This window comes from Pseudomyrmex gracilis, unplaced genomic scaffold (genome assembly GCF_002006095.1).
Source record: "Pseudomyrmex gracilis isolate BER0280 unplaced genomic scaffold, ASM200609v1 scaffold_124, whole genome shotgun sequence".
NCBI lineage: Eukaryota > Metazoa > Arthropoda > Insecta > Hymenoptera > Formicidae > Pseudomyrmex > Pseudomyrmex gracilis.
In genome coordinates, this window is record NW_018020708.1 from 106,372 (window position 1) to 132,406 (window position 26,035).

Below are 26,035 nucleotides of genomic sequence, written 5' to 3' on the forward strand. Positions count from 1 at the left end.
GTCATTACGACACTAAATTAAACGTCTCGGATGCTGTTGGTATTATTATATATCGCTCCGGTATTATAAAGGCTCGATTTTTTTTTTATTGCCGTATGAATAGGATTGATTTTCTTGTTGCTTTTTTCGTTCAATTACTTTAGCCAAAATAAATTTAAAAAAAAAAAAAAAAAAAAAAAAAAAAAATGGTGTTTAATTAATACAAACGCTGCCAGTAAAATACGTTTCGGATCGATATTTGCCTCGAATCGCGCGAGTTGCATCACGAGCGCGCGCCGCGCCGATAGAAAAGACTCTCGAGAAAGGAGCGGATCGCATCGGAATTAGAAAGTACGACGTTTTAATGTGTAACACGTGCACACGCAATTTAACGCGCATTCTCTCGCATGTTTTTTTTTTTTTTATCGCGGCATTCTGGTCTCGGCATTTTTATTTAATCTCGAGAATCGGCGCTTCGCCGTTTTCGCGTTTCTTCGGGAATGGAAAAGTTTTCGCAGTCGCGGCAGAACGAAACCGTTGCACGATAAGAGAGGCCTTGACCCGGAAATTCGCGGTGTGTTTACGCGCTTATACAATTACTCTCCCGCGTACACAGTCGGCGATCAAACAACAGCCTCGTCTCTCTTCCCTTCCTCCCTCCCTTCTCCTCTTCCTCCTCGACGTCTCTCTCTCGTTATCGGAGAAGTGACTGCGAGATATCGCTCATATTTCACTAAGAGCATCTCCTTCAAACTTTCCTTTCGCGCTATCTCTCGGTCGCGTGTTCGAATACTTTTCCCAACATTATCGACAAAAACGTCATTTCGCGTGGCACTGGCCTCTCCGAGAATTTTCCCCATTTACTAGCCGGGCGTGATAAATTACTGGATGTGTTTTTTTTTTTACTCCGTTCAATCATATGTTTTTATTGTTTTTCTTGCTTCGATCGAACACGACGGCAGATTTTTCTCAAACAACCGCGGCCTTATAGGAATTCGATTTTTATGTGACGAGAATTCGCTCTGCGATATTTATTTAAAACTGCGTGATTTTTATATATACACAGTCATGCTCACGGAGTTACGTCATCCCTTTGATCCCGGAGAGAAACGGCGCGCGCGAAAAATTGTGTTCCCCGAGTCATTGAAGCGCGTCGCGTCGAGGAAGTTCGAGGACCGTGCGCGGTTGTGACAGAAATAAGAAAGAGCGATGCGAAAACTGATTTATATCGAATAAGTTTGCGCGAGAAAAGACGGCGACAGCTATTGCGAGACTCGGCGTTTTACTTTAGGCGTCGCGACGCCTAAAGAGAATTTCCGAACGTACGTACGTCTCTTCGTCGCAATCTTCGTGATGTAAATTTAGAGAGAGAGAAAGAGAGAGAGAGAGAGAGAGAGAGTGGAGGGGGACAGGGGAAATAAAGGGAAAATTCGAAAACTGTCGGAAAATGGCGGAAGCGACGGTGTAACTCGCTGGAATATATTCGCATGTGTGTGTGTGTTTTTTTTTTTACCGTCGTTTGTGCATTGGATTTGTTTTCTCCTCGGAAAATCCGAGCATCTTGCGCAATAACGACGTACTTTCGCCGATACTACTACCGCGTTCGAGTAGTAGTTCGGGGCCATTGTACAACGCGGCTCTGAGTATCTTTGAAAAGCTCCCGGCGTTATCGCACTCGTCGGGAAGAAGGAGAGTTCTCGTTGCATAGTAATGCGAATTCTATCTGCCAATCTTCTTCACACTCAACGAAGCGCACCAAGCGCGATAATCGATTCGGACGAGTGCCGACAACCTTGGGACGAAAAGCGAAAGAGAGAGGGGGAGAGAGAGAGAGAGAGAGAGAGAGAGAGAGAGAGAGAGAGAGAGAGAGAGAGAGAGAGAAAAACACAGTCGGGTTCGGTCATCGTGAAGCTCCTTCGTCGAACGGCACTCGCGATCGGCTTACAATTGAAGCTAATTCGTTACAATTGAGAAGTTTCTGAAGTTTGATATCCCGCGTTCTCTCTGAACGCCGCCGTGAAAAATTCTTCCCTCGACGGATCTTCTTCCAATCGTGTATATATTTCAACGAGAAATCTTTCGCAAAGAGAAAAAATATCCGACGAAGATATTCGAATCGGATGTTTTTTTTAATAACTTTTTGAAATTTAAGTGAAATGAGGCGTGGAAAGTGGAAGTCTAGGATTTTATTTATTTTTTCTAATTTAAATAATTTTTTAATAATTTTCTCTTCTCCTGTTTTTCCTTATTATCTTTTTTTTTGTGAGGACTTGTTAATTTAAATAGAGATAGAGTGACTTTCTTGTTTACGCAATAGCGGAACAATCGCGCCTGGTAACAGTACACCATTTTATTTCTCCTCTATTCGCATAATGACTAGAAACGCTATCATAATTACAACCCGGCGATATTGACGTGATAGCGAGGTCAGACGCCGCCCGATTATTATTACGCAACTACCACTTAGCTCGGACGTATTGTATTATTTAATTCGATTGATTTAAATATCAAACATGCAATGAAGGTTAATTGAGAATTAACAATTAGGCGCGCGGGTCTCGTCAACGTCGCTTGATATTTGCGTTTAATCAACCAAAGGAGCGAGACGCTCGTCAAGAAAAGTCGATCGTTATGCGAACGATATGGATCGCTTTCTGAAAGCGCGCGCGATTGTTGCGTATTACATCCAATTACGTGTGCGAAACTCAGCTCTCATTAATCGACGACCAAAATTGCGCGATTGTTTTCTTCTCTTTTTTTTTTTTTTTTTTCTCGTCGATCTTGCGATCTCTCGAGCAAAACTTCGATCGTTCCGAGCGAAAGTCGATCGTTTCGAGCAATTACGACGTCAATTTAGATTACGTTTTAATTAGTTCGCGAGAATAGCATGAGATGATTAAATTACACTCGAGTTTAGAATCGTACGTCACGCGCGGCGTAGTATGCTTATTACGTTTTCCCGCGGACAGCAGTGTTCGCTTTACGTGTGTGCGGCTAACTTATTTGCCGCGAACTTCTGCGATGAGAAGAAAAAAATTATATGCAGCCGCGAACGCGCTGTGGAAGGATGTTGAGAGATATTTTTAAAAAATTCATCGCAGTGTTTTCGAAGACGGAAAATTGTTTTATTAAAAAAAAAAAAAAAGAATTCTTTTGTAAACTATTTATTTTCGCCAATTGTTTGAAATTGTTTTAAAATTATTCTTCTTTCTGTCTTTGGAGAACGAACATTTTTAACGAAATACGTTCTCCGCGCGCGTCTCAAAGAGAGACGAGAGTCTCCGACTTCATTTTTCATTCGCTCTCGTTCGCAGCTTGATCTGTTCCGTTACCGCGATGTGTGCGCGGATATATAAATTTTACGGTGATTTAGAAAGTAGGATATACCGCGCGTATGATATCGCAATTACGACAAAGCGCGCGTCACCGCGATACGATTTCGCGCGAGACTAACATTTTGATATTTTGCGAGATAAATCATCGCGGCGCACTTAAATCGCATGAAACAATCGGCGCGCGCTCCATCAATTACGCGAAATACGATAAATAACGCGGAAAGAGCGTTAGCGCACGCGCGCGGTCATACCGCGCGAAATAACGAAGTGTGTGTGTGTGTTTGTCTAACGCGACGACGGTTCTCTGCGGTCGGAATACTTTATGAAACACTCCGTGACTGGCATAATCATCATGATGGAAATTGAAAATCCTAAACAGGCAGCGCGTATAACGTGCACACACGTCAATAACTTTTCTTGGACGCGCGCGGTGGTAAGCGTCGAGAAATCAAACAATGTTTCTTTCGCGCAAGAATGTTCGCAAGAGAACGTCGATCACGTGGAACAACAAGCAGGTTTGTTTGGAAAAGTATCAGTTTTGCGAAATACAACCGATAATCGCAAAAATAACAACGAATTTCTCGAAATATCATTTTTTTTTAATGATAACAAATTAATTAACTTGTTAAATGTTGCGCGCGCGAGAAGGTTGCAATTGTTTCCGTTAATTATATCAGTCCGGACGCGATAAGACACTCTCTGGTGTCGAGAAAAACGCACAATCGCTATTAATATGTATCTGTTATAGACAAAGTCTGTAGATTATATATTTAGATTGTAACAATTCTAGACTCCGAGAATAATAATATTTACCGGGAATTGTATCATCAATTATACTTGAGAGTATTGTAACGAACTCTTGTGTGTGGATAATGCGTTAAGAATAAATATGTTGTATCACGCGCTCTATCAGTGATAAGAACAATATTTATATCTAGCGCGAAGGACTCTTCGACCAACTCGCGAACCAACCTCCTCTCTCGCGCCGCGTTTCATTCTCTCTTCTCACATATCAAACATAGAGAGGAGTTCTCGCGCGCATTTAAATACCTTACATAATATATTGCCAAGTAATCGGACGTTATTTGTCGCATGTAAAGTAATCAGACGTATTTGTCTGGATATGCAAATTGTGGAAGTGGAAGAACAAATCCGCGGCGATTAGTTCGCGCGAATTTTTTCTCTCAACTTTTATATATTCGTCGTCGTAGTTGCGCGGGCTTCATTAGCGTCGTATTGTTACACGAATAACGATTATGTTTCCTCAAAACTAACAACCGGTTGGACAGACTGGGTCTGTGAGACCCACGCGACTTTAAAATCAAATATCTCCGCAAGAAATCAATATTTTAATTTTGTTTATTTGTTTGTTTGTTTGTTTTTTTTTTTTTTTTGAATTGAAAGTTCGAACGATTCTGCGTCGATAAAAAAATCAAATCGAAAAACTCTCTAGTTTGAAAAATATAAGCGTTTGAAAAAAAAACCTAATTTTTGCCAGAGACACCGATGCGTAATTTTCGAGCAGGTCTGGGAGACCCATGTCTGTCTGCGAAGGGATACAATATATACAAAGACTTGCGTGACAGTTTGTTTGTTCGTTATGCAACATTAATGCACATCTTTTGTACTTTTGTGACACGCGTGTGTGTCGCCGTCAATATTCCTCGACAGCTGTCGCGCGCGCGGAATGCCGATAAAACGATACATCAACAATGCTACTCTTTCCCCGAGCAGCTGCGGAGTTTACTGGTGTATAACTTTTCTTTGTCTTTATCTCGTTATCCGCGAGGTCTTCTCGAGTGCGATGTAATCCGAGAGAATTCGCGGGAGAGAATCTTCGCGCGCGAGGTGAACGCGACGCGAAGGCGGTGTCACGTTCCACGTGCGCGAACAAGCGTAAACACACGCGCGAGATCTCGTCGTTTACTCGTCGCAATGACTCGTCGCGAAAACGGCAATTAAATGGACTCTTTGAGTTCTCGACGGGATCTTCATGCGTCTGCATATCTCATATATGCGGAATAACGTCGCTTCTGCACATTCGTGCAGAATTTAACGATGCAGTCTGATGCTTAAAGACGGCGCTTGTTTGCGCCGCGCGCGAGATGTCGAGGTTAACATTAAGTAGAGATATTTATTTATTGCGAAAGATCGATCAAACACAGATTTCCGAGTGCGAAACGTGTCGTTTTTGACGCGGCACGAAGATCAAAGTCCGTGTTTTCACGATCGTAACACACACGATTCGGATTTTATAATTGACCTTTATACCTCGACAGTGTAATAAACAATTTTCATTGTGTGCAGCCGCGAGCGGGAACCGCATTAAAAGTTTGGGGGTTTCGGATATTCAATTATCCGAATTATTGGAGCGTAGATATTGACGCCACGCGCGCCCGCGCCGAATGATTTAACGATTTGACCGTCGAAACAATTTCGGTCGCGTTCGTCGCGCTACGACTTTCACTCGCGCGTAGGATGGTTCTTTTTTAATCGCGCGCAATCGATCAGATCGATTGCACTGTTCATAATCGTTATCTACGATCGATCGATCGATCTTTCGCGCGCGCACGTGCGTGTATTATTACATCACGCACGCAATAAATCAAATTTAAAAAAATTAAATTCTCCGTAACGATCTCTCTCGCGCGCGCGCGCGCGCGTAATTTCCGGAACTGCGAGGTTTCATCGGGAAATATTTGGATAATTGCGCAGACTGAGGATTTACAGCCGCGCACACGCGCACACGTGTTCGGATTTGACCGTACGTTCGCGCGCCGATCGGAAATGCCGGATTTCGCGGAATCACATGTAAACCGTCGGGAATGTATCCCTTTATCCGACTGTGCGCGCGTGCGCGCGCGCGAATTTTCCGAGATGGAAGTTTATAATTCCGTCGGCTCGCGTCGTAAATCGCCGCGCGCGTATTTTACGATAAGATGTGCATCAGAGAGATGCGACGGAGATGCGTTCGAAGCCTCGTCGAACTGACTTTTTTTGTTTTTTTGTTTTTATCCCGTACCCGAAGCCTCCGCCCGATGATATCACCGGGCGGCGTTTAAATAAGCGGACCGGTATGTGTGATCGGTGGATCCGGTGATTTTTTTTCTTGCATTTCCCGCCGTTTTTCCGTTACTTCGTGCTTCTCGACGAGCGCTCTTTCAGCTCCTTGACACGATTTCCCATCTCGACAAAATTTACATGTCGCTGTAATTATTCAAATCCGAGTTTCCGTCGAAAACGGCAACTCTCTTTCGAAAGAGAGATCTTTCCGTGTTATTTTATCGCCGGAGCTCCTGCGAGTATTTCAAGAGAATTTTTTTTTTTTTTTTGGTTTTGATTGATGAATATCGAGTTTACCGTTCGTCTTGACGGACTGCCTCGACGAGGCATCGATATCTAATTCGAGTTAGAAAATTTGCTAATCGAATCACTTCGAAATTTCCAGAACCCCAGATCGGAAAGGGTTAACGAAAGGGTCAATTTGTCTTCGTTGGTTCTCCCTCCCGCGAATCTCTCGACTCGGTTTATCGCTTCGAACAACGACGGCACTATGTTTTGTTGTATGTGCCGACGGTCACGTAGGAAGAAGAGGCACATACGGAGGAGTCCGCCATTCCGAGCGCCGCCGCTTCATAATTTGCGAAGCAACGAACGGACTTGACGCGGCGTTATCGCACGACCGAAAAAAAAAAACTTATCGCGAGCGACTTATTTTGCCAAAAATACATTCTCTCGCGAGTTATCGGCCGCAATTGGCACGAGATACTGGCCTCCATTTCCAAGAAAAATTGACAACTGATTTATATATATATATATATATGTATATGTACACGTATATATATATATATGTATTGCTTTTCAATTCATCCGTCGACTCGTCAAGGACGCATCTGGCGTGCTATTTTTTTTTGACACACGACAATGATTAAGTGAAAAGGAATTCAATTTGTTTGCACTTGTATTTTGCGCTCCGCGAAACATAATGAGCGCGAATAACACTCACGCGGTAATTATAGTGTTTTATTAAATGAACTAAATTGCCATCTGAATCATTTTTAACTGCGTCTCTCTTTAATGACAGATGTGCGTTTACCGCGCGACTAATTTTAATTATTACGTGTGAGATGTGTCGCTTATATGGCAAAAACAAAAAAAAAAGAAAAAAATATGATAACGGATTTGCTGGAAAACAAAGTTCACTCTCTTGTAACCACGTTGGCGATGAAAAAAGCAATTGTCACAGTATCTCGTTGTCATAGTATCGTAGAATCAATAAAAAAAAAGAAAAAATCTCTGTTTATCTCGACAAAGGCGCGAAGACGCATCATCGCGATGCGATGTCGTAACGCGATGCGCGTCGCGCGATATAAAGGAAGCGCGCGTTTTCCCATCGCGTCTCGAATGGAAGCAGATAGTCTCGTTTGCGATTTCAGTAGCCGTGTCGTAAACCTGTCCCCCGTGATACGTGAGGCCGATGACAACCATATATACACACACACACACACGCGCGTGATAAGAGACGTACGCTCTCGGATGACGGAGGAGGCATACTTACCTCTGACGCGCAGTGAAATTATTCCGTCATCGTAAAGCAATTTTCCGCGTGTCTCTCTCAATGAGCGCGTTTGAGCAAAGATAACAGCTTTTGTGTGTCTTTCACACAACGGGGCCGATTAGAAGTTTTATATCTGGCGAGTTTTACGACCTGCTCTGAAAAATGTTTTTGCGTTCTCAAGAATTGTGTAATAGAAAATAATGTAACGCAATAAAATCAAAAACACAATTTTTTTTATTTGTCGCGTAATTTGTCGTCTCGTTCGAATTTTCTCACGTTCGTCGCGAAGTTTTGCGAGAGACGCTCCGAGTCAGAAAATCATGCGACAACAAATTTCCGGAAACGAAAAATCGAGCGTTTATCGTTGTCAGAAAAACGAAGTCCTTTGTCTTGTTTCGAGAAAATTTCAAATCCGATGGAAATTTCGAAAAATTTCGCGACTCGCGGCGCTCTCGCACGCTCGGCTCGATCGATCGTCGAGACGTGGGAATGTCACTACGCGCGATCAGCTGTCTAGTTACGAGGTCGTCGTTACGAGGAGACACATCGCTCTCTCGCGCGCGCTTTTCCGGTGACGTTTCCGCCACGCGCATCTCTTCCTAACGAAGGCGCTCGAACGCGCGAGAGATGGCAAAAAGCGATGGATGAAACGTCGACGAGCGCGCGCGCGCACACAGTGGAAACAATTGGTCAATTCTGCCGCGTGTCCAATTACGAAATTGGCGACGATAAAAGTACCGGGCCGGACTCTTAATTCGATTCAGCCAATTAGGGAGCAGCCACGGCCCTACGTAGGAACACACGTTCGTTTTGCTCGTCGAGAGAATTTCTGCGGCAAACAATTCGCTCTCTTTTACGCTGGACTGGTCCCGCTTGAAACGAGGGCGAGTTCTTCGCGCGAGTACATCTCTTCGGAGCGACGCGAGATATATAAACTCGCGAATTACGCTCGGGGCCCGCCGAAATGCGGTTGATTAATAAAGTTTCTTTCGCGTTTTCTGTCTGTTCTTTTTTTTCTTTTTTTCTTCTTGACGACGACGGACCGCAATTAAAACTCGAGCGATAGATATTCGATATATTGTATATATATATAAAACGAGAGGAAGGAGGCAATATCGAGACCCGGGCGACTTTCGGCAAGGTGTCTGTTTGCGTGCTGCTTTTTCGAGGAGGGACATTCTGACGCGGTAATGGAAAAGTTGACGTTCGGTTCTGAAAGTTTCTCTCTGACCGATATACGTCAAAAAAGCTACGTCGAGGTTTTTTGTTTGTTTGTTTTTTTTTTAATTAGTACAGCGAAAAACAATTCCCACCTAACCGCGTTCTTCTTTCTCACTCCGTTTAATTCAATTCTTGCGCGAGATGAGAGATAAAGAAGCGGAGGTTTCATTTTTGTTTTTTTTTTGTTTTTGTTTTTTTCTTTTTTTATCAAGGACGCGATACACATCGAATAATTAGACTGTAAAATTGGTCGAACTGTCTCACCGCGTTCATTCTTAATTTCTCTCGAGGTTTTGCGATTTTTTTTTCTTCCAGCAACGAGGTAATAAAATTGCTTGACGCTTTGGATACAACCGCGTTGGATACATACGCGGTGAGTTACGCCCCGACTGAGAAAACGATCGCGAGCCGCTCCGAATAAATTCAAGAAAACGTCGAATAAACAAGACCGACGTGGTCGTTCTTCTCGGTTCGGAGAGAAGCGGGTCAAGATCACTTCGATACGCCCCGAGATGCACGGACCCGGTCTCGTTCGAGGAAAAGTACTTCGGCCGCGAATCGAACCGTCGTCGTCGCCTTCCCTCCCCCTCCCCCGTTGTTGATATCGCGAATTGTTTAATCAATTTGTGGAGCGAATTGCACTCGAGAGCGCGATGTTCGCGGTATCGAAGACACTCGAACGATTATTTGATCGCGCGATTCTCGGAATCTCGCATCTTCCCATCTTCTCGTTTAATCTTCTCCTTCCCTCCTCTATCTCCCCCCCCCCCCGCGCCGATCGTTATTAAGATTCGCGAGAGTCGTGGTTAACGAACGCGTCATTCGCGCGACTTTTGTCTCTCACCTGCGGATCGCGATTTCTTTTCCCAGCCATGATACGGGGGAGCGTATTGTTGTTTATCTGCTCGTGCACGCCGATAATCCTTCGCGTTATCGTATTATCAGCTTCGCGATGTCTTATCGCGTGCTGCGACATGTGATGACAGCACGTGTCAGAATGTTGTAACTGCCGTATGAAATATTAGCGTACGATATTACGGCTGTTATTTATTCCATCCGATACGCGTGTTCGTTTGTTCGTCAGACTTTCGATCCGAAATTAATCTCGTCTTCTCGCGCATCTCGTCGATTTCCACGTGTCGAGTGTTTTTTGTGAGCGTGTTACAAAAATACATAGCACATGATGCAATAAGCTTGTTTTTCGCCGCTTCATCGTTCCGCGTGACAATCGCGACTATGATATTTTCCGCGCGACAACACAATGATTTTAATTAAATTATCGATAACTCGTTACCACAGCTGATCGGCGTTATTATCTTCTTCGTTGTTGTTCGGGGGGGAGGAGGAGGAGGAGGAGGAGGAAGAAAGGATTATCGGATTGATCTACTCGATTGTAGATTATTATCTGGTTAAGACAAAAACTTTTTTTGCGTCACGATTTCGATACCTTTCTCGATACACACGGAGTGTGACATTGTCGCGCGGAAAAAGAAGAGAAAACAAAAACAAAAAAAAAAAAAAGATACAACAATAACGGAGAATTATCAAGTGAGAAGAAAGAAGTAAAAGTTTCCAAAGATACGTTGGAGTAATTTATTGCGAGTAATTTTGTTCCGAGAACTCGACATTTATATTACAAGATTACTTCATTTCGAAGTTACGATGTGATTTTCTTTTATTTCTGCGCAGCGTGTGAATAAAAATTACAAGCAAACGGGCGGGCCGGCGGAGACACGTTTCTTTTTTTTTCTCACTGTTCGCCATTTATTCAATTATCCGCATAACTCGCGGTTATGGCGGATATAAATGTTGTCGTAAAATTTCCAAATTTAAATCAATGCAGAGTAGTCGCGAACTTCGCATTCGAGATACATAAAAACCTCTGATTGTATTAATAAAATTCGAGCGTTTCAAACGCTCGGGAAAAAACACGACGTGCAGGACGCGCGCTCGAAGAACGTTTTCAAAAATTTTTACATTTTTGCGCGCGCCCGAAACGATCGGAGAGTTTTCAATACAAACACGGGCGAGATTGCGCGAGCCCTGGACTTTTTCAAGATCCGAAGAGAATCTTTCTCTCTCTCTCTCTCTCCATCTCTTGTCGTACCATCTCGTTCGTGTGCATGCTTTCTGAGGTGGGGGATGCGTCGCGAAAGAGTGAGAGACACAATCTCGAGCCTGGCTGTATAAATACAAGCGGTCGCGTTGGTTCGCGCTTAGTCGCTGCGATACCCGATCCACGTGACGGCCGTCGATCGAGCTCCGGGAGCCCCGTCCGACGCTCACCCAGTGTGTTGTATTACGTGCGAGCGTAAGCCTCTCTTTCTCTCGAGAGTGCCTTTGCGAGGCGAGTACACGCGTGTGTGCGTGGCCCCCTCCCCCGCGTGCGTGTTCGATAACGAGAGCGAATCGAGGAGGAGAAAGAGAAAAAAAAATAGGACGCCGAGGAAAAGCCGTGTGCGCGTTTCGTCTTTCTCTGTTCTATTTGTTTTTTTTTTTTTTTTTCACACACAACCCGTTTGTCCTGGAATTCGAGGGTCCGAGACTAGGACGCACACCTGTGTATATAATCGCGGAAGAAAACGGATTCCGGAAGGAACTACTTCCGGGAGAATCGACTCTTCTTCCGAACCGCTTCTCTCCTTTCCGAGAGAGCCGAATCTTTTCCGAGTCTTTTTCGTCGCGCCGGATGTGATGCCGGAAACGAGCGGAGTCTCGTCCCTACTGCCCTCGGCAGGCGAGGGTTGACGAGGTAAAAGTCGACATATATATATATATATACATATATATATATTGCAACAATCCATCTCCCCGCAAAAAGCGAGAGTTCGCAGAAGTTCGATTCGAGAAAGTTCGATGTGACTTTTGTTTTTCGAATTTATATTGTTGATAGAAACAACAAAGCTGGGTCGGGTGAGATAGAAATAAATAAAGATAGAAGACTGTGTGGTCGGTCTGTATCGCGCTATAGGTCAACGATCGCGCGTAGATTCTCTCCGAGAACGTGCGCGCACACGGGCGTATCCGGGGACACGTATGTAACGTGGCAGCGCGTGGTTTCACGAGAGTGACCGCGTCGTCGTCCGTCGTCGTCGTGGTCGTCGTCGTCGTCGTCGGCGTCGCTGCCGCCGCCACCGCCAGGGCGTCGGGAGTGAAAAGGCGGTCGACCGCTTGGCTGCTTTCACCGCGCCGCTGGAATAATGCCGTCGATCGCGCGCTTTAACGCTTCGTCGCGCGCGCGCGCGCCTTCTCCTCTCTCGGAGTGAAAAATGACGGTCACTGGTCGACGATAATCCAAGTTTACACATTCTCCTCTCCTCGTTGTCTTACGACGCGTTCTATCATCCATCATCGATACGCATACTCGGATTCCGTGTAATCCCCAATTGGACCACCCGGTATACACGTCACTGTGAATCGACAGCTTATAGGCAGGAGCTTATTTCCCTTTGGAATTCGCGAACACAGCGCGCAGCGTACCTAACCTTCGACAGCGCACACAATCAACAACGGCGAGGATCCGTCCGACTGGATTTGCCCGACAGAGTCGTATTCGAAATCCAGCGGAACGCAACGCAGCACGTACATATTATCTTTAATCTGCGAAAATAAAGTGTGAACCTCGACGACCTCTGTATCTATATATTTGAGATTGAAGCAGTGCGGAAAACGCGCTATCGCGCGAGACGTCTCGTTCGACGATTGATAAGTGAGTTGACGATGATTTTGTTTTCGGCACGAGATTGTTGACTCGGCGAAAAATAAAGAGCGAGTGGTATTATACGTAGTATCCGTCCGATTGTTTAACTCGGACCTTAAGTCCGCGCGTACCTCTTTGGTAAGGTTGTGGAGAACCGGGACGATCATATATTCCCCGCCGTGTATAGACAAGTAAATACTTAATCGCGGAGCTAGCTTTATAACCCTTTGAGTGATCTCGATACGAGATAGGCTTCCTTCCCGGAACACGGCGTGCTTTGCGATGCGCAGTACGTTGCGATCGTGAAGACGCACGAAAAAAGCTCGTCAAACAAGGACGACGACGAAGTCGCAGAAACCATTTTTCAAGGTAGCATGGAAACAGCCAAGATGTACATCAGCAGCGAGCCGCAGAACGGTCATACGACCACGAAGTTCGCGTCGACCAACTCGATCCCGGCGATGATGGAGCAGGAGTCGTCGCTTGCGAGGATCCTCGGCATCGGATCCAAGCAGCGCGAGAACGCGGCGATTCTGCGCGACAAAAGCCGCCGGCACAGCGTTCTGGAGGATCTGAAGGCGCGGCAGGACAGTCTATTCCAGAGAGCTCGTCGCGCCAGCTTGTTCGAGAAGAAGGAAAGCAGCGCGAAGGACAGCGCTAAGAGCAATAACGCCAAGGACAATAACGGCGTGAAGGACAAGCCGAAGGACAAGAGGAGGGGCAGCGACAGCAACAACGGTAGAAGAGGATCGGTGTTCTACGTGTCCGATGACCTGCTAGAAGAGAATCAGGACGTTCTGGAAAACGAGGCTGCGCGCGCGGCTCAGGAAGCGGCCAAGAAAGGACGCCGGAAGTCATGGCATCCGCTCGCGAAACCGCCCAAGCTGGACCGCAAGCGGAAGAAGGGCATATCGGGAATTCCGCCCGCCCAGACCGGAAGCACGGAGGGACTCTTCCCGCAGAACTACGTCCGCCAGAAGAGGCCGTCCTGGTGGAACATCCTCGTGCCCGACTCGGTCGCCAGGTATTTATCGCGACTTCCCCCCCCCCCGTCCCCCCCGATGAGAAACTCATCGCGAAGGACGCGCGAGTCCTCGGTGTTTACCAAACGCTCACGTACTCGTTTGTTCAAGAACACTCACGGAAATTCCGAATGTTCGGTCTGTGTGCGTGTGAGAGAGAGATTTTTGGAAAAAACCAAGAGGTAAGAAATTCTCGTCAGAATCCCGTTCAAACTAGAAGGAAACGAATATATATTTACGTATGCAAATCACGCGTCATGTGAATACTATTTTTAACATTTAACATATACATCCTTGCTAGCTTCACATGATAAGACAAAAATATATTCGCCAGACGTGCGCGGGTCGCGCAACAACTTTTTTTGCTGCTGCGTAATTCGGTTTTCGCGTATTTCACGCGGTTTTGTAGCCGGCGAATAAATTTCACGAGTATAAATTGCAAAACGAATGATTTACTCGCCTCTCGATCGCGATTCGCGCTCGTTAAACGATCGATTTGTCGTGTGTGTGTGTGTATAAAAACCTTAAAACGAACAAAAAAAAAAACTCGCCGAGAAACACTTAATGCGGTAAAATTAGCAAGCAAACGATATTTCGAAAACATATTCGAGCGATCGAGATACGAGAGAGACGCGATAATTTCCGCGAATATATTACCGTTCAAATGCGCCGACTTTCGCGCGCCGATTACATTCGCACTCGGGCCGGTCCCCGGCAAAAGTGACAATTAAGATAAACAATGCAATCTGAAAGTCGAATTTATCTCCGATAAACGTGTCGCTTAACTCGACGAAAATCGCATTTCTTGCGCGCGACTCCGATCAAACTTCCACGTGGTGTAATTTTGAAAGATATATATACCGTGTCGAATAAAACTTCGATTATTGCCGTCGTTTGCTATGCGCAAGGCGAATGAAACATCACATTTCTTTATTTCTGATTTTAATAATAATCGTCGACGGGAGAATTATATCGCGTCGATGTGTAAATAATTTTTACAAGACACGACGACGGTGTGTCTCGGGCGTCATCAATCTTTTATCGCGCATCGGCGCGCAAATCGTTCTTGATTTGTTTTTTTTGACGAAAAAATACACTTGTGGAACGCAAGCAAATTTACCGTTTACGTAAAATATTTGAGGACGCGGCGGATGAAATTAATCACAATTCGAACACGTCTTCTTCGTCGTCGTTGTTGTTGTCTTCGTCGTCGTCGTCTACCAGACGAGACGACACACTGTGTATCTCGCCTCAGATAACGGCGACTAACAGTATTTTGTGGAAATAAAAAATCCGAATATCGCGGTCGCGCGCGCGAGGCGACTCGGAAACCGCGCGCACGAGATTTCGGAGTTTAATAAAAAACAGCGATACAGAACCGGAAGTTTCGAAGTTTGCTTGAATTTTTTTTTTTTTTTTTCGTTCTCCGAACACGCGCGCAATTGAAACTTTTCGAAACTTTGGATATTTACGCACAAATGTTTAAACACGATTTTTTTTCGAGGCATCACTTCTCCCCGGTCGAGGAACCTGTTTGTTCTGCATTTTGGAGCGAAAAAAATACTATTGATGGAAACACTGCGGGCGAGTTTGAAACGCGCACGCGGTGAGATTAAACGGGAGGGGAGGAGGAGGATGAAAAAAACAAACAAACAAACAAATAAGAATCACCCCGCGAGAAAGGGAGAGGGAGGGGGAGCGATATCCCGATTTAGATCGGGATTAAGTTCCATCCTGTTTTTTATAGTCGCGAATCCCGACTTTAAGTAAAACGCGACACTACTTATTTTGTCACGAGAGAGGAAAATGGAATTTTCGACGCGCGCCATAAAGAACACTCGCGCGCAAGAACAAAGTGTTGCGTCTCGAGAAAATATCACGAAAGTTTCTCGCGGCGTGTTCAGACGTTATGTACGCGATTTCGCGATTTCTCTAGATCGCGATTCGCGGAAGTTCATCACGACGCCGGGGTTTGCCTTCTTCGCAATTCGTCATGAAATCCATCCCGCCGCGGAAAGCGGAAGCGCGTGTTCCGATGGACGACGACGCGCTCGCGGATGATCAAACGTATAGAAAGTTTCGATTTTAATTGCGTTACGCAAAACCTCATACGCGTAATTGATTTCCCGAGTACGTTACGCAAGTCCAAAAAAAATATAGATTCCGTTTTGCTACGGCGCTTCGGCAAACTTGAATTAAAAAGAAATGGAACTTTGAAAGCCAAATTGTTGGATGTGTATACGTGCAAAATAAATGTTTAATCTTTTGCGGGCCTCTCAAAAATGACATCCTCATTGGACAGACTAGATCTATGAGATCCGCGCGATTTTAAAATCGAATATCTCCGCGAAGAATAAATTTTTTCAAGTTTTTTTTTGTTTTTTTTTTTTAATCGGAAGTTTGAACAATTCGTCGTCGATCAAAAGGAATGAATTGGAAAAATTTCTAGTAGTTTCGAAGATATAAGAAAAAACCTAATGTTTACTAGAGACGCCGATGCGCAATTTTGGAGCGGGTCTGGGAGATCCATGTCTGTCCGCGAAGGATTTAACGTGTAAATTACTATACATAAAAATTCGAATTGAGCAACAATTTTAAAATTCATATGCTACCTTGCATCGCGATTATTTTAAATCATATTCTAATATTGCGAGACATTCATCTAGTGACGACTCGACGACCGAATTAGGGAAGACGACCGCATATGGAATGCGAGGTCAATTCTTGGCTTCTGGTGTCTTTTTCGGTATTTAAAAAATTTCATTTATCATGGAAGATTAAATGGGTAAGAGACATATATATGTATGTAAAGAAAATATATTTCCTTACTTAAATACTCTTGCGTACACGAGTAGATAAAATAAGAACGCTTCGAACGGTAGAACAAAAAGAGACAGCTGGATAACCGCTGACACGTGTGACAGTTGGAATTTGAGAGGCTTTTTGTCGTTGTAAAATTATATTGTCGTTATAGAAATTATAAACTTTAATTGTCGTTTCTTTGGTTACAGAGCAACACAATCGAGTTAATTAAATTAATTAATCCTTCAGGATAAATAAGAGTCTTATATGTATATATTCATACAAGTCCTATTTCTTCAATTTAATAAAATTCAATTTTATTCGACGACTAGTCGAATTCGAACACGCCGCGAATTAGTTTATTCTCACATCGCGAGAAAAGAAGTGACAAGTGCAAATCTCTGTTTGTTTAAAGATTAAAGTTTTTTTCAGAACGACAATACAAGCTAAATTGACAAATGACCGTGACTCCGTGATTTTTTGACTCCCTGAAGACCATGAATAATTTATTTTGTCAAACAGCGCGCTGATTTGTGGTTTTCCTTGACTCCGCGCGCATCCGCAACACCGGAAACATTATATCATCTCTAAATCGTGCATTATCACACACACACACACACACACAGCTCGGGTAATTGTCAGCACTCGATGTGTTATTGACACTGTTTGATATCGATGTTATTTAATTGACGTAATATTGATAATTTTCGTCACGTTTGTTTCGATAAATCTAGTCATCAATGACATTTACATCTGAAAGAATAATTGCTTCGATTCTTCGTGAAATTTATCGTTTCTCTTTCTAGTTTTTTTTTTTTTTTTTTTATCTTCAACAATCGATGCTCGCGTGTTTCTTAACTTGACAAATGTGTGTTGAAAAAACGTGGAAAATCAATCACGTGATTTGTGTATATAATCACCGGGGGATTTGTCGTAATCTGAGCGAGGATAATTCGCGGAATCGAGAATATTAACTTTTGCAGTCGGAAACAAAGGAACGGTTTAGTTTCTTCGATCGATCGCGCCGCGCGTTTCTCTTTCTCTTCGCGTTCGTTTCTTGCTCGCGGCTGGAACCTGGAGCGTGACGCGCGCGATCCGAAAACTTCTCTCGCTCATCGTCACACAAGACGACGACTCCCGCTCCAAACGGGGGGATACAGGCTTAGCGTCTTTGTAACTTGTGTGTTCGCACAAACCGGTCGCGAACGTCTTAAAATAGCAGCCCTGCCTGTCATATTAGGCGTCTTTTTCCTTTCGCGGCCTCTCACCGCCGTCTCTCTCTCTCTCTCTCTCTCCTTTTCTTTAAGTCCAAACGCACTCGATCAAGTTACGCGTGTCGAGCTTCGTTGTCTCTCTCCCACAATCCTGTCGCATCTCGCCCGCCATATTATTATTCAACCTATTTTATTTGGGACATCAATGTATTTAATAGTTTTTTTTTTTTTTTTAATCCAGTCCAGTTTTTTGGCAGCGACATTCTGTTGTGTCTGTCTTTGTTGTTGTTTTTACCCCTTAGATCTATCTCGCATTAGCTCGATCGAAATTCGGACACCGGGATATTTCGTGTGATGATTCAATCGAGCCGGTTTCGAACGTCTGATGCAATTCGTCGTCCGCGTTGTACACGCACGCAATTAAATATTCCATTTCGAGGAACGCGATTGCGCGAACGAGAGCGCTGTCGCGGCACAAGTGCATCATAACTCGCGCGGCTGCGAAATTACCGGTACACACAAAAGCGAGCCTTGAAGGCAGATGTTACACCTGGATTCAAGTACGTGTCGCGACCTTACGTAATTCGCTCCGGTTTTTCTTACTTCGTCTCTTCTCCCTTTCTACCCGCCGCTGTGTGTTTGTTTTTTTTTGTTTATCGATCGACACGCGAAATTACCCGGGTGACATGTTCCGTTTCGCATCATTTATAGGAAAGATTTTGCATAATCGTGTTTGCGCGGCTATTACTTCTCTTCCCACGACGTCTTGCGAGACGACGTCGCCGCCGTCGGTTATGCATTCTACTTAGCCGACCTTATCGCGCACCTTAGCTCCTCCGCCCCTCGCGCGTTATGCAAACTGGAACAACGATTATTGTCGGCAGAAACGTCGCCGTTATTTTTGATGAAGCGACGCGATGCGAGATACATACTCTCTCTTCCGGATTTGCATGAAACCGCGATGTATAGCATGTTCTCTCCGACGTCTTAAGCCCGTTCCACATTGATCGCAAGAGACGAATAACGCGATCGCATTGTCGCATTGACGTATAAGAAGACGTAAGATTTGAGGATCTACATTAATCGTGAGTTACCAGCCAATAAGCAAAGAGTGAAGAAACACACTGGAGGAGCTCGATGCTTTTATATTGGCTGTCGCAAGATCGCAGAGACGCAAACTTTGCGATTTATGCTTGCGGACGATCGGCAATATCGCGCTCGCGATCGTGCGATTCGTCTCTTTGCGATCAATGTCAGAACGGGTTTTCAAAGCCCGACGCGCGCGCGTTGCAAGAGTGTGTGCGATTTGACACTTTCGCGGCTTTATTATCAGTCCAACGTTGTAATTAAGTTTTTAAGGTGGAATTATATTTTGACGCTTTGAGGTTCGAGAATTAATTACAACGGGCGCTATAAAAGATTTAACGAGTTTCAAGGATATTGACGCGCGTAAAATGACGGTGTACGTGTGCACCGCAAAATTTTTCAATGTTTCTCGGGTGAAAGCGTCGTTGACATTTTTGCGCGATTAAAAAAGTTTGTTTTTTTTTTGTTTTTTTAACGCCGTGAGCTTGAAGGTGAGATTTTATTAACGCAGAAGGATGCAAAATTGTTGTTAAAACGAGAAGACGAAATAAAACACTTAATGAGTTTCCGAGGATAAACTGCGCGACGGATGATAAACGGGGACGTTTCTCATCATCCGTCCGCGCGCGACTTCCATTTGTCTTCGAGCAACACGCGAGGTGTGGTCCGTACGTTCTTACCTTACTACGAGCAGCAGCGTCGCGTCGGCTTGCGTAAAATGCGTGCGACGCAACGTGTTCGGCAAGACCGAGACAGACGTACGTTGTCACGCTCTGATTCCGCCATTTCTGTTGAACGCGTCGACACGTATTTTACGACGTACATATCGTACCGAGTACGTACGTAACGGCGGGCATCCAATGGCGATTTTAAAGAGACGGCGGTCTCTCTCACGTTTCTTCTTTTTTTGTTTTCCACCTCATCGGAATCTCATTCGCAGCGGATCGCGCTTTCCATACGAAAGTCGTACATTTTCGACCGAAACACGTTCCGCGATGTTTTGTTTTGTTTTTTTTTTGTTTTTTTGTTTCGTTTTGTTTTACAGACAAACTGAAGCGCGGTGGTAATATCAGTATCAATAACTTTCGACAATTGAAAAACGCTCGACGTGTGTGACAATTAAAACTCTTAACTCGCTCTCGCGTATCGTTACTTTGCGTCGTTGAAATCACACTCTTTGAATTGCGCGCCATTTCGCCCTCGCAATTTTCACGAGAAAAGAGAGAGGTAACGTTACAATCGCGAAATGGACGCTTTAATGTGATACATTTTTTTTTTTTTTTTTTTACGCGGCGAGAATAAAACAATTCTAACACGAACGAACGTTCTTTTCCGCGGAAAAGAATTAATTCTCTCAGGAGACGTGTCCGACGACGAGACGAATGAGAATCGTCATCAGGCGCCGCTGCATGCGGCAGCTGTGGAGCGCGCGCGCACGTAACAAACTACAAATTATCTTTCTCGGAGGAATGGGAAATTCAGGTCAGAGCGCGCCGCAATAGTTGCGCGAGCGCGGAAGTACATAGGAGTCCGTCTTAAGTATCGCGCCGCTTAATCGTTTCGCGGGAGAGAAAGAGCTCTCGCGTTTGCACGCGCGTCTAAAAGTTCGTAACGGCATCTGCATCTTGCGGAACCCAACACAAACGTTCCGTCGCGTCGGTCGCGCCAGTTGAAAGAAAATAGCGGGAAATTACGGGAGTTTTTTTTTTTTTTTTATTATTATTGTTTGTTGCCTCGGCGAGCGACGATGACGAGTCCCCCGAGTTCGAATTTAGATTTTCTGTTTCTAACAATCTTGATTATTTTTAACCGAGGGAATTTCAATAAAAGAGAGGATAATTGACGCGGAAATATTATAAATAAAGCGAAAGTTTTTTTTTGCACAAATTTATTTATAAAACAGATTTAAAAACATTTTAATGAACGTTTTGAACTGTAACATCGCATATTTCTATACTATATGCATATCCATTATGTATCGGACGTTTTGTGCTTTTTTTTTTTTTTTTTTTTTTTTTTTTTTTTTTTTATTTATTGACACACAGAATTACATTTTTACTCGCTCGCGCGCTTGATTTATTCAACGAGCAAACTTTTATATACGATCGAGCGCCGCCCGGTCTTCCTTCTCCACTCCCCGTCGTCGCGCGCGTATAATTTCGCGCGTATTGTCAAAGTCAATATCAGCACTCTTGCACCGGCGAGTTGGCTGAATTTTTGATGAGCTTTCTTGCCGCGACCGGTTGCGCGAGTGTCGAACAGAAACCAGTTTCGAGGTTCGGGGCGGACGCGCGCGCGAAAAACGCCGCATTTTGCATCGCGAGACTGAAAAGGTGCCAAAGACGCGGTGAGTCGGCTGAAATAAACGTGCGCGCGAAAAGTTTTCCCCTCACGTGCGCGCGTTTGTTGCGACCGGGCGGCGGCGACAAGCGACGGAGATTACGATATACGACTTTTTTCACGTTGAGCGAAAACGCAGGTCGAGTTTCAGGGACGGGGTGCGCGCATCCTCGCAAGCGTTCTTTCTCCCGAGCTTTATTAAAGCTTTAAAAATGCAGTCGCGACGACGGAGAAGAGACAGAGAGAGAGGCCACTCTTTTATTCGTGTAACATTTTGTAATTTTGCTCGAAACAAACGCGAATTGCACGGCGCGCACGCGACTTGATTGAATAAAATACAAGATAGATGAGAAAAGTATTTGTGTGTGTGTGTGTGTGTATAAGTAAACAAAAATTAAGTCACTCGGCAAATATCTCGGCGGATATTTTGCGATCGCGATAAGGCGACAATTCGTGTCCGTTCGTTATCTTCACATCAATTTTCCTCGCGCATTTTGTTATTGTTATTATTATTTAATACTCGAGTTCTCTCCGAACGCCGTATATGTCAGTGACACAGCGCGTTTCTGAATCATAATTTATAATTAACGCTTCTGCGATCACCGGGTGTCTTTGTCAAAGAACATTGTTGCCAGATCATCGAGGGTTAATTAATCTACATCGTGCGCCCGGCGGGAAAACGCCGTTATTTCTCGCTTATCGTTAATTTATCGTTAATTCGCCGGTTGTTTCAAACGGCGGAAATAAAAAATAAAAAATCTGGCGCAGCGGTTTCAATTTGATTCCCGCGGAATCACACATCGACCTCACCTCGCCGTTATATTTGTTACATATTCCCGAATCTCTCTCTCTCTCTCTCTCTCTGTCTCGTACATCGATATCTGAAACGCGGCAATTGAAATGATTTATTCGGAGAAGGAAAAATAAAATGCTCGCGCGCCAGCGTTGACTCGGGGGAGGTATCGACGCGGTGAAATATCGAACGAGATTATCGTCAACGATAGCCGCGGCCCTGCGTTGCTACGCCGACATGGTGCGCGCGCGAGAGAAAAGAGAGAGAGAGACTATTAGAAAGTCGAGCCGCGAGTTGCGAACGCGGCGAAACACACAAGCTGAACAGTTGAATTTCATAACGAGCCACGGCGGGAAAACGGATGCCACAAAGTCTCTCGCGGCGCGCTTTTGCGCAAAAAGGTGCAGAGGAAGAAGGAAAGAGACGACGAAAATTTTACGCTCGCGTGTATTTTTCGCGTTCGAGCTCTCTCTCGAAGCACGCGCGCGCGCTCCTTTTTAACGCGTCGCTGTGCGTTTGAACGTTTCAGCGCGCGCGCGCGCGCGACAAACTCGACTTTTCGGAAGAGAAAATTCACTACAAAGAGGATTAAATTATTTCCAAGCTGCTCGCTCGCGAATGCGAGAAAAATGTTTGCGAAAAATCCTTTAAAATATAAAAAGTGTTCGGGCAAAGTATTTGCTCACGTTAAACAATTTATGAGAGATTTGCGTCGATGTCGCGTTGCGCGCGACGTAAATGTGTTATATTTGACGCTATTAAAACGCATAATCAAGGTTGTAATCATTGTTTCAAGTAGAAAAACATCGGCGCTTTTTCAAAGCGTTTACATGGCGCACATTCCTTTAAACCGATGTTAAAGGTGCTTTCTAGAACCAGGTATTGTTGCCGCTACAAACTCGCCGCGGCACTGTTTTATCCGCAACAATTGGTTTCGCGAGGTTGAAAAGGGAACAACGAGAACGCGCGCGTTGCATTGTAATTGAATAATGACGAGTGACGTCATCGGCAACAAACGGCGCGCTCGTTTGACAGCGCGCGCGCGCGCGTTTTAAACTCGCCGGTTTATAAATACAAACGCGACCGGTAGATTTTTTTTTTTTCTCCGCGCTCGATTAATCCGCGTCACCATTCGACAGGGAAACCGATATGACGTCACGCGCGCTATAAGCGCGAAATGCTCCGCGTGTTTTCGAGCGAACAATCTTTGTTTTCTCTCTCTCTCTTTCTCTCTCTCCGGGTAAAAGGAATTTGGGATGAAAGCGCGAGAGAACCGTTCGCCGCGCGCAACAAACAACGGACTCTCGTTCGTGCATATCGTGTTTCTCGTTTCACCCGAGCAATACAAGTCTCGGAAGCTAACGGGTACGCGATACTCTCGATCGAGTTACACGCGCGATTTCTCGAAAAGAAAATATCCCGGAAGAGGACCTGGGCGGGCGGGCGCCGATCTTCCGCGAATACGTTTCGCTAATGAGGACGAGACGAAATATTACGCGCGAGAAAAAAAAACACAAACGCACGGTTTTCCATTTGGATGTTCGTTTTCTTGCGAGAATATCGATGGGCACAATTTTTCGGAAAATATCGCGACGATTTGTCTTCTTCTTCCCTTATTTTTATAAGACTCGTAAAAAATTCTGTGCAGTTTGCATTCTTATCTCTTCGATTTATTAGACAAACTCGCCAACTTGTCTCACGAGTACGTCTTCGGTGTTTCTTGTGTGCGGTTGGTGTTTTTTTTTTTTTTTTTTTTTTTAATTAACATTCTAATCACGAGGTCACCGGTAAATAAGCGTGTACAAGAACAAGATAAAGCACGCGACCGCGCTTCACAACAAGCGCGCGCATGACCAACGATCCGGGCGCTAATTAAGAACAAGCGGAAGCTGTTCTTGGGGGTGAAAGGATTCAAAGCGTTCGAAGTGGCGTCGCGAGAGTTGATTGGCTGACCTCGGCCGATTAATCTAAGCGACCGTATCATTATCGCGAGCGCGAGCGACAACTCGCGCCGTCACAATGATTCGACGTCGTTTAACATCACAATTCCCCGGTGTGTGACACACATTTCCGTCTTCATTGTGTCTCCCGACGACGGTTTTTGTCGTCATCGTCGTCTCTCTATTTTCCGAAGCGTTCGTTAAACCTGGCCGCGACCCAGACTCTCGCACGAACTCTCCGTATCTTCTTTCCATCGCGGGCGGGAAAAGATTCTTGGCAAGCGCCGATACGTACGTAAACCTCCGCGAGCCCGGGAGAGACGGCACGTCGTGTGTGCTAGGAAGAGGCGCTCGACGTGCAACAGCTGCGAATGCTTGTTTGTTGCTTAACAGTCGAGAATCGGGATATTTGCAATTGGCCACTTTCGACGAAGTGTTTTACGTGTATCCCTACGCCATTTTTGGCGTCGAGCGCGCGCGCGCAGTGTTTAGCTCCCGGGATTTATTAATCTGCGCGTTCTCTCTCATCCAACTGGGCGCTATTTTCTGAAACGAGCGCGGAAAATAGTTCCCTCTCTCGCGAGTGAACCGACGTTTCACGTATATATACGCGCTGCGCGCGTGACTTTTTATTATCATTATTTTTTTTTTTTTTTTTTTTATAAACGCTTTATCGCGTAAAAAAGAAAGTACGAAGGATGAAGAGGAATAAACAAAGGCTTTATTTATACATCGAGAGCTTCCAATAATGTCAACGGTATATTAATCTGCGGCTTCTCTCGCTCTTCGATCTTTAATCTGAAATCGATTGTTCTCTTTTTTTTTTGTATGGAAAAAAAATGATATTGAAGCTCGCGAAACAATTTCTAATTTTTCAAATAGCCAAGTATAATTCCCAAACGGTTTGCGCCGAAATTAAATTTTGCAGGAAAACAATACAGTGTTAATTGCGTAGCTTTTTAATTTTTTCCTCTTTAATTAAAAAAAAAAAAAAATTTATTTTTTATGTCAAAAATATGAAGACTTCCAAAGCCGTTTTAATAATTGAGTGGTTTGCCGCGGATACAAAGTCGAAATTTTAGAACAACGTGTTAATTGCGGCTTTTTGTTCTTTAATTCTTAATTTAAAAACTCAACTTTTTTTACGTCAAAAACATGAAGAAGATTTATTTCGAAGTTGCCAATTTAATAATCGGGCGGTTTGACGCGGATACGAAGTCCGTGAAAGACGATGATGGGAACGTTGTTCTTCCGGACATCCGGAAACGGAGAGAACGCGAGTTAATGCGGAAACCGGTGTGACTAACGCTAACACGTTCACTTTTCGCCGGCGGCGCCGAGTCGTTCGTTTTCGCACGCGGAAGTCACGGTTTGAAACGACCGTTGATTAAACGAGACGGATTGTACGGAAAGTGAGTCAGCGATTGATAGCAAAATGATTACTACTTGTCTAATGACGAACGGTGTACGAGCTGTCGGAGGGATCGATTAAAAGATCGTTGTCGCGTGTACGCGCGCGATCGATAAACAAGACACTTAAGAAACGGCGATATACAAACACTACTAATGCGGAGAATTCTCAAGATTTGTTTAACGTATGTTTTGTTTTGTTTTGTTGTTCGTCGACGAGACAGAACAATCGAGACGTGATATTTCAGGCGCCGACTTCTTTCTTGAACTTTCGTCTCGCGAGAAGACGCACAACCGCGGAAGATACATCACCCTCTTACGGAGAGGCGTAGTGACACCCACGTGAAGTTGGCCCCCCAACATTAAAAAAAAAAAACTTTTTTTATGTCAATCGTTTGCACATTGTTTGCACAGTTTGGCACACTTCGATTTTTCGTTTGCACACCGCTCAATCAAAAGTTATATTTAAAAATAGTTTCGGGGGGCCAATTTCACGATAGCCCCCCAACTTTGTCCAAATTTGTTTTGAAACCTCTTAATGGATGGATTTTCGTTTGCACATTACAAAAATACCTGATATTTTGTTTGCACACCTCTACTTTCAAACTTATGGGCAAATTTATAAATAAACGTCG

The 26,035-nt window shown here is 44.5% G+C and overlaps 1 protein-coding gene across 6 annotated transcripts in view; it reads left to right on the forward strand.

Moving 5' to 3' along the window:
• Positions 1–26,035, forward strand: part of LOC109856571 (TLD domain-containing protein 2) — a 137,618-nt gene that overhangs the window by 49,321 nt on the left and 62,262 nt on the right. For 4 of the 6 annotated variants that reach the window (XM_020431980.1, XM_020431983.1, XM_020431984.1 and 1 more), the window contains exon 1: positions 12,288–13,817. The exons of the other annotated variants lie outside the window; for them this stretch is intronic. In XM_020431980.1, coding sequence (XP_020287569.1) covers positions 13,168–13,817 — 650 coding nt within the window. In that variant the 5' untranslated portion in view covers positions 12,288–13,167. Of the gene's footprint in view, positions 1–12,287; positions 13,818–26,035 lie in introns of those variants that run through there. 6 annotated transcript variants of the gene reach the window in all.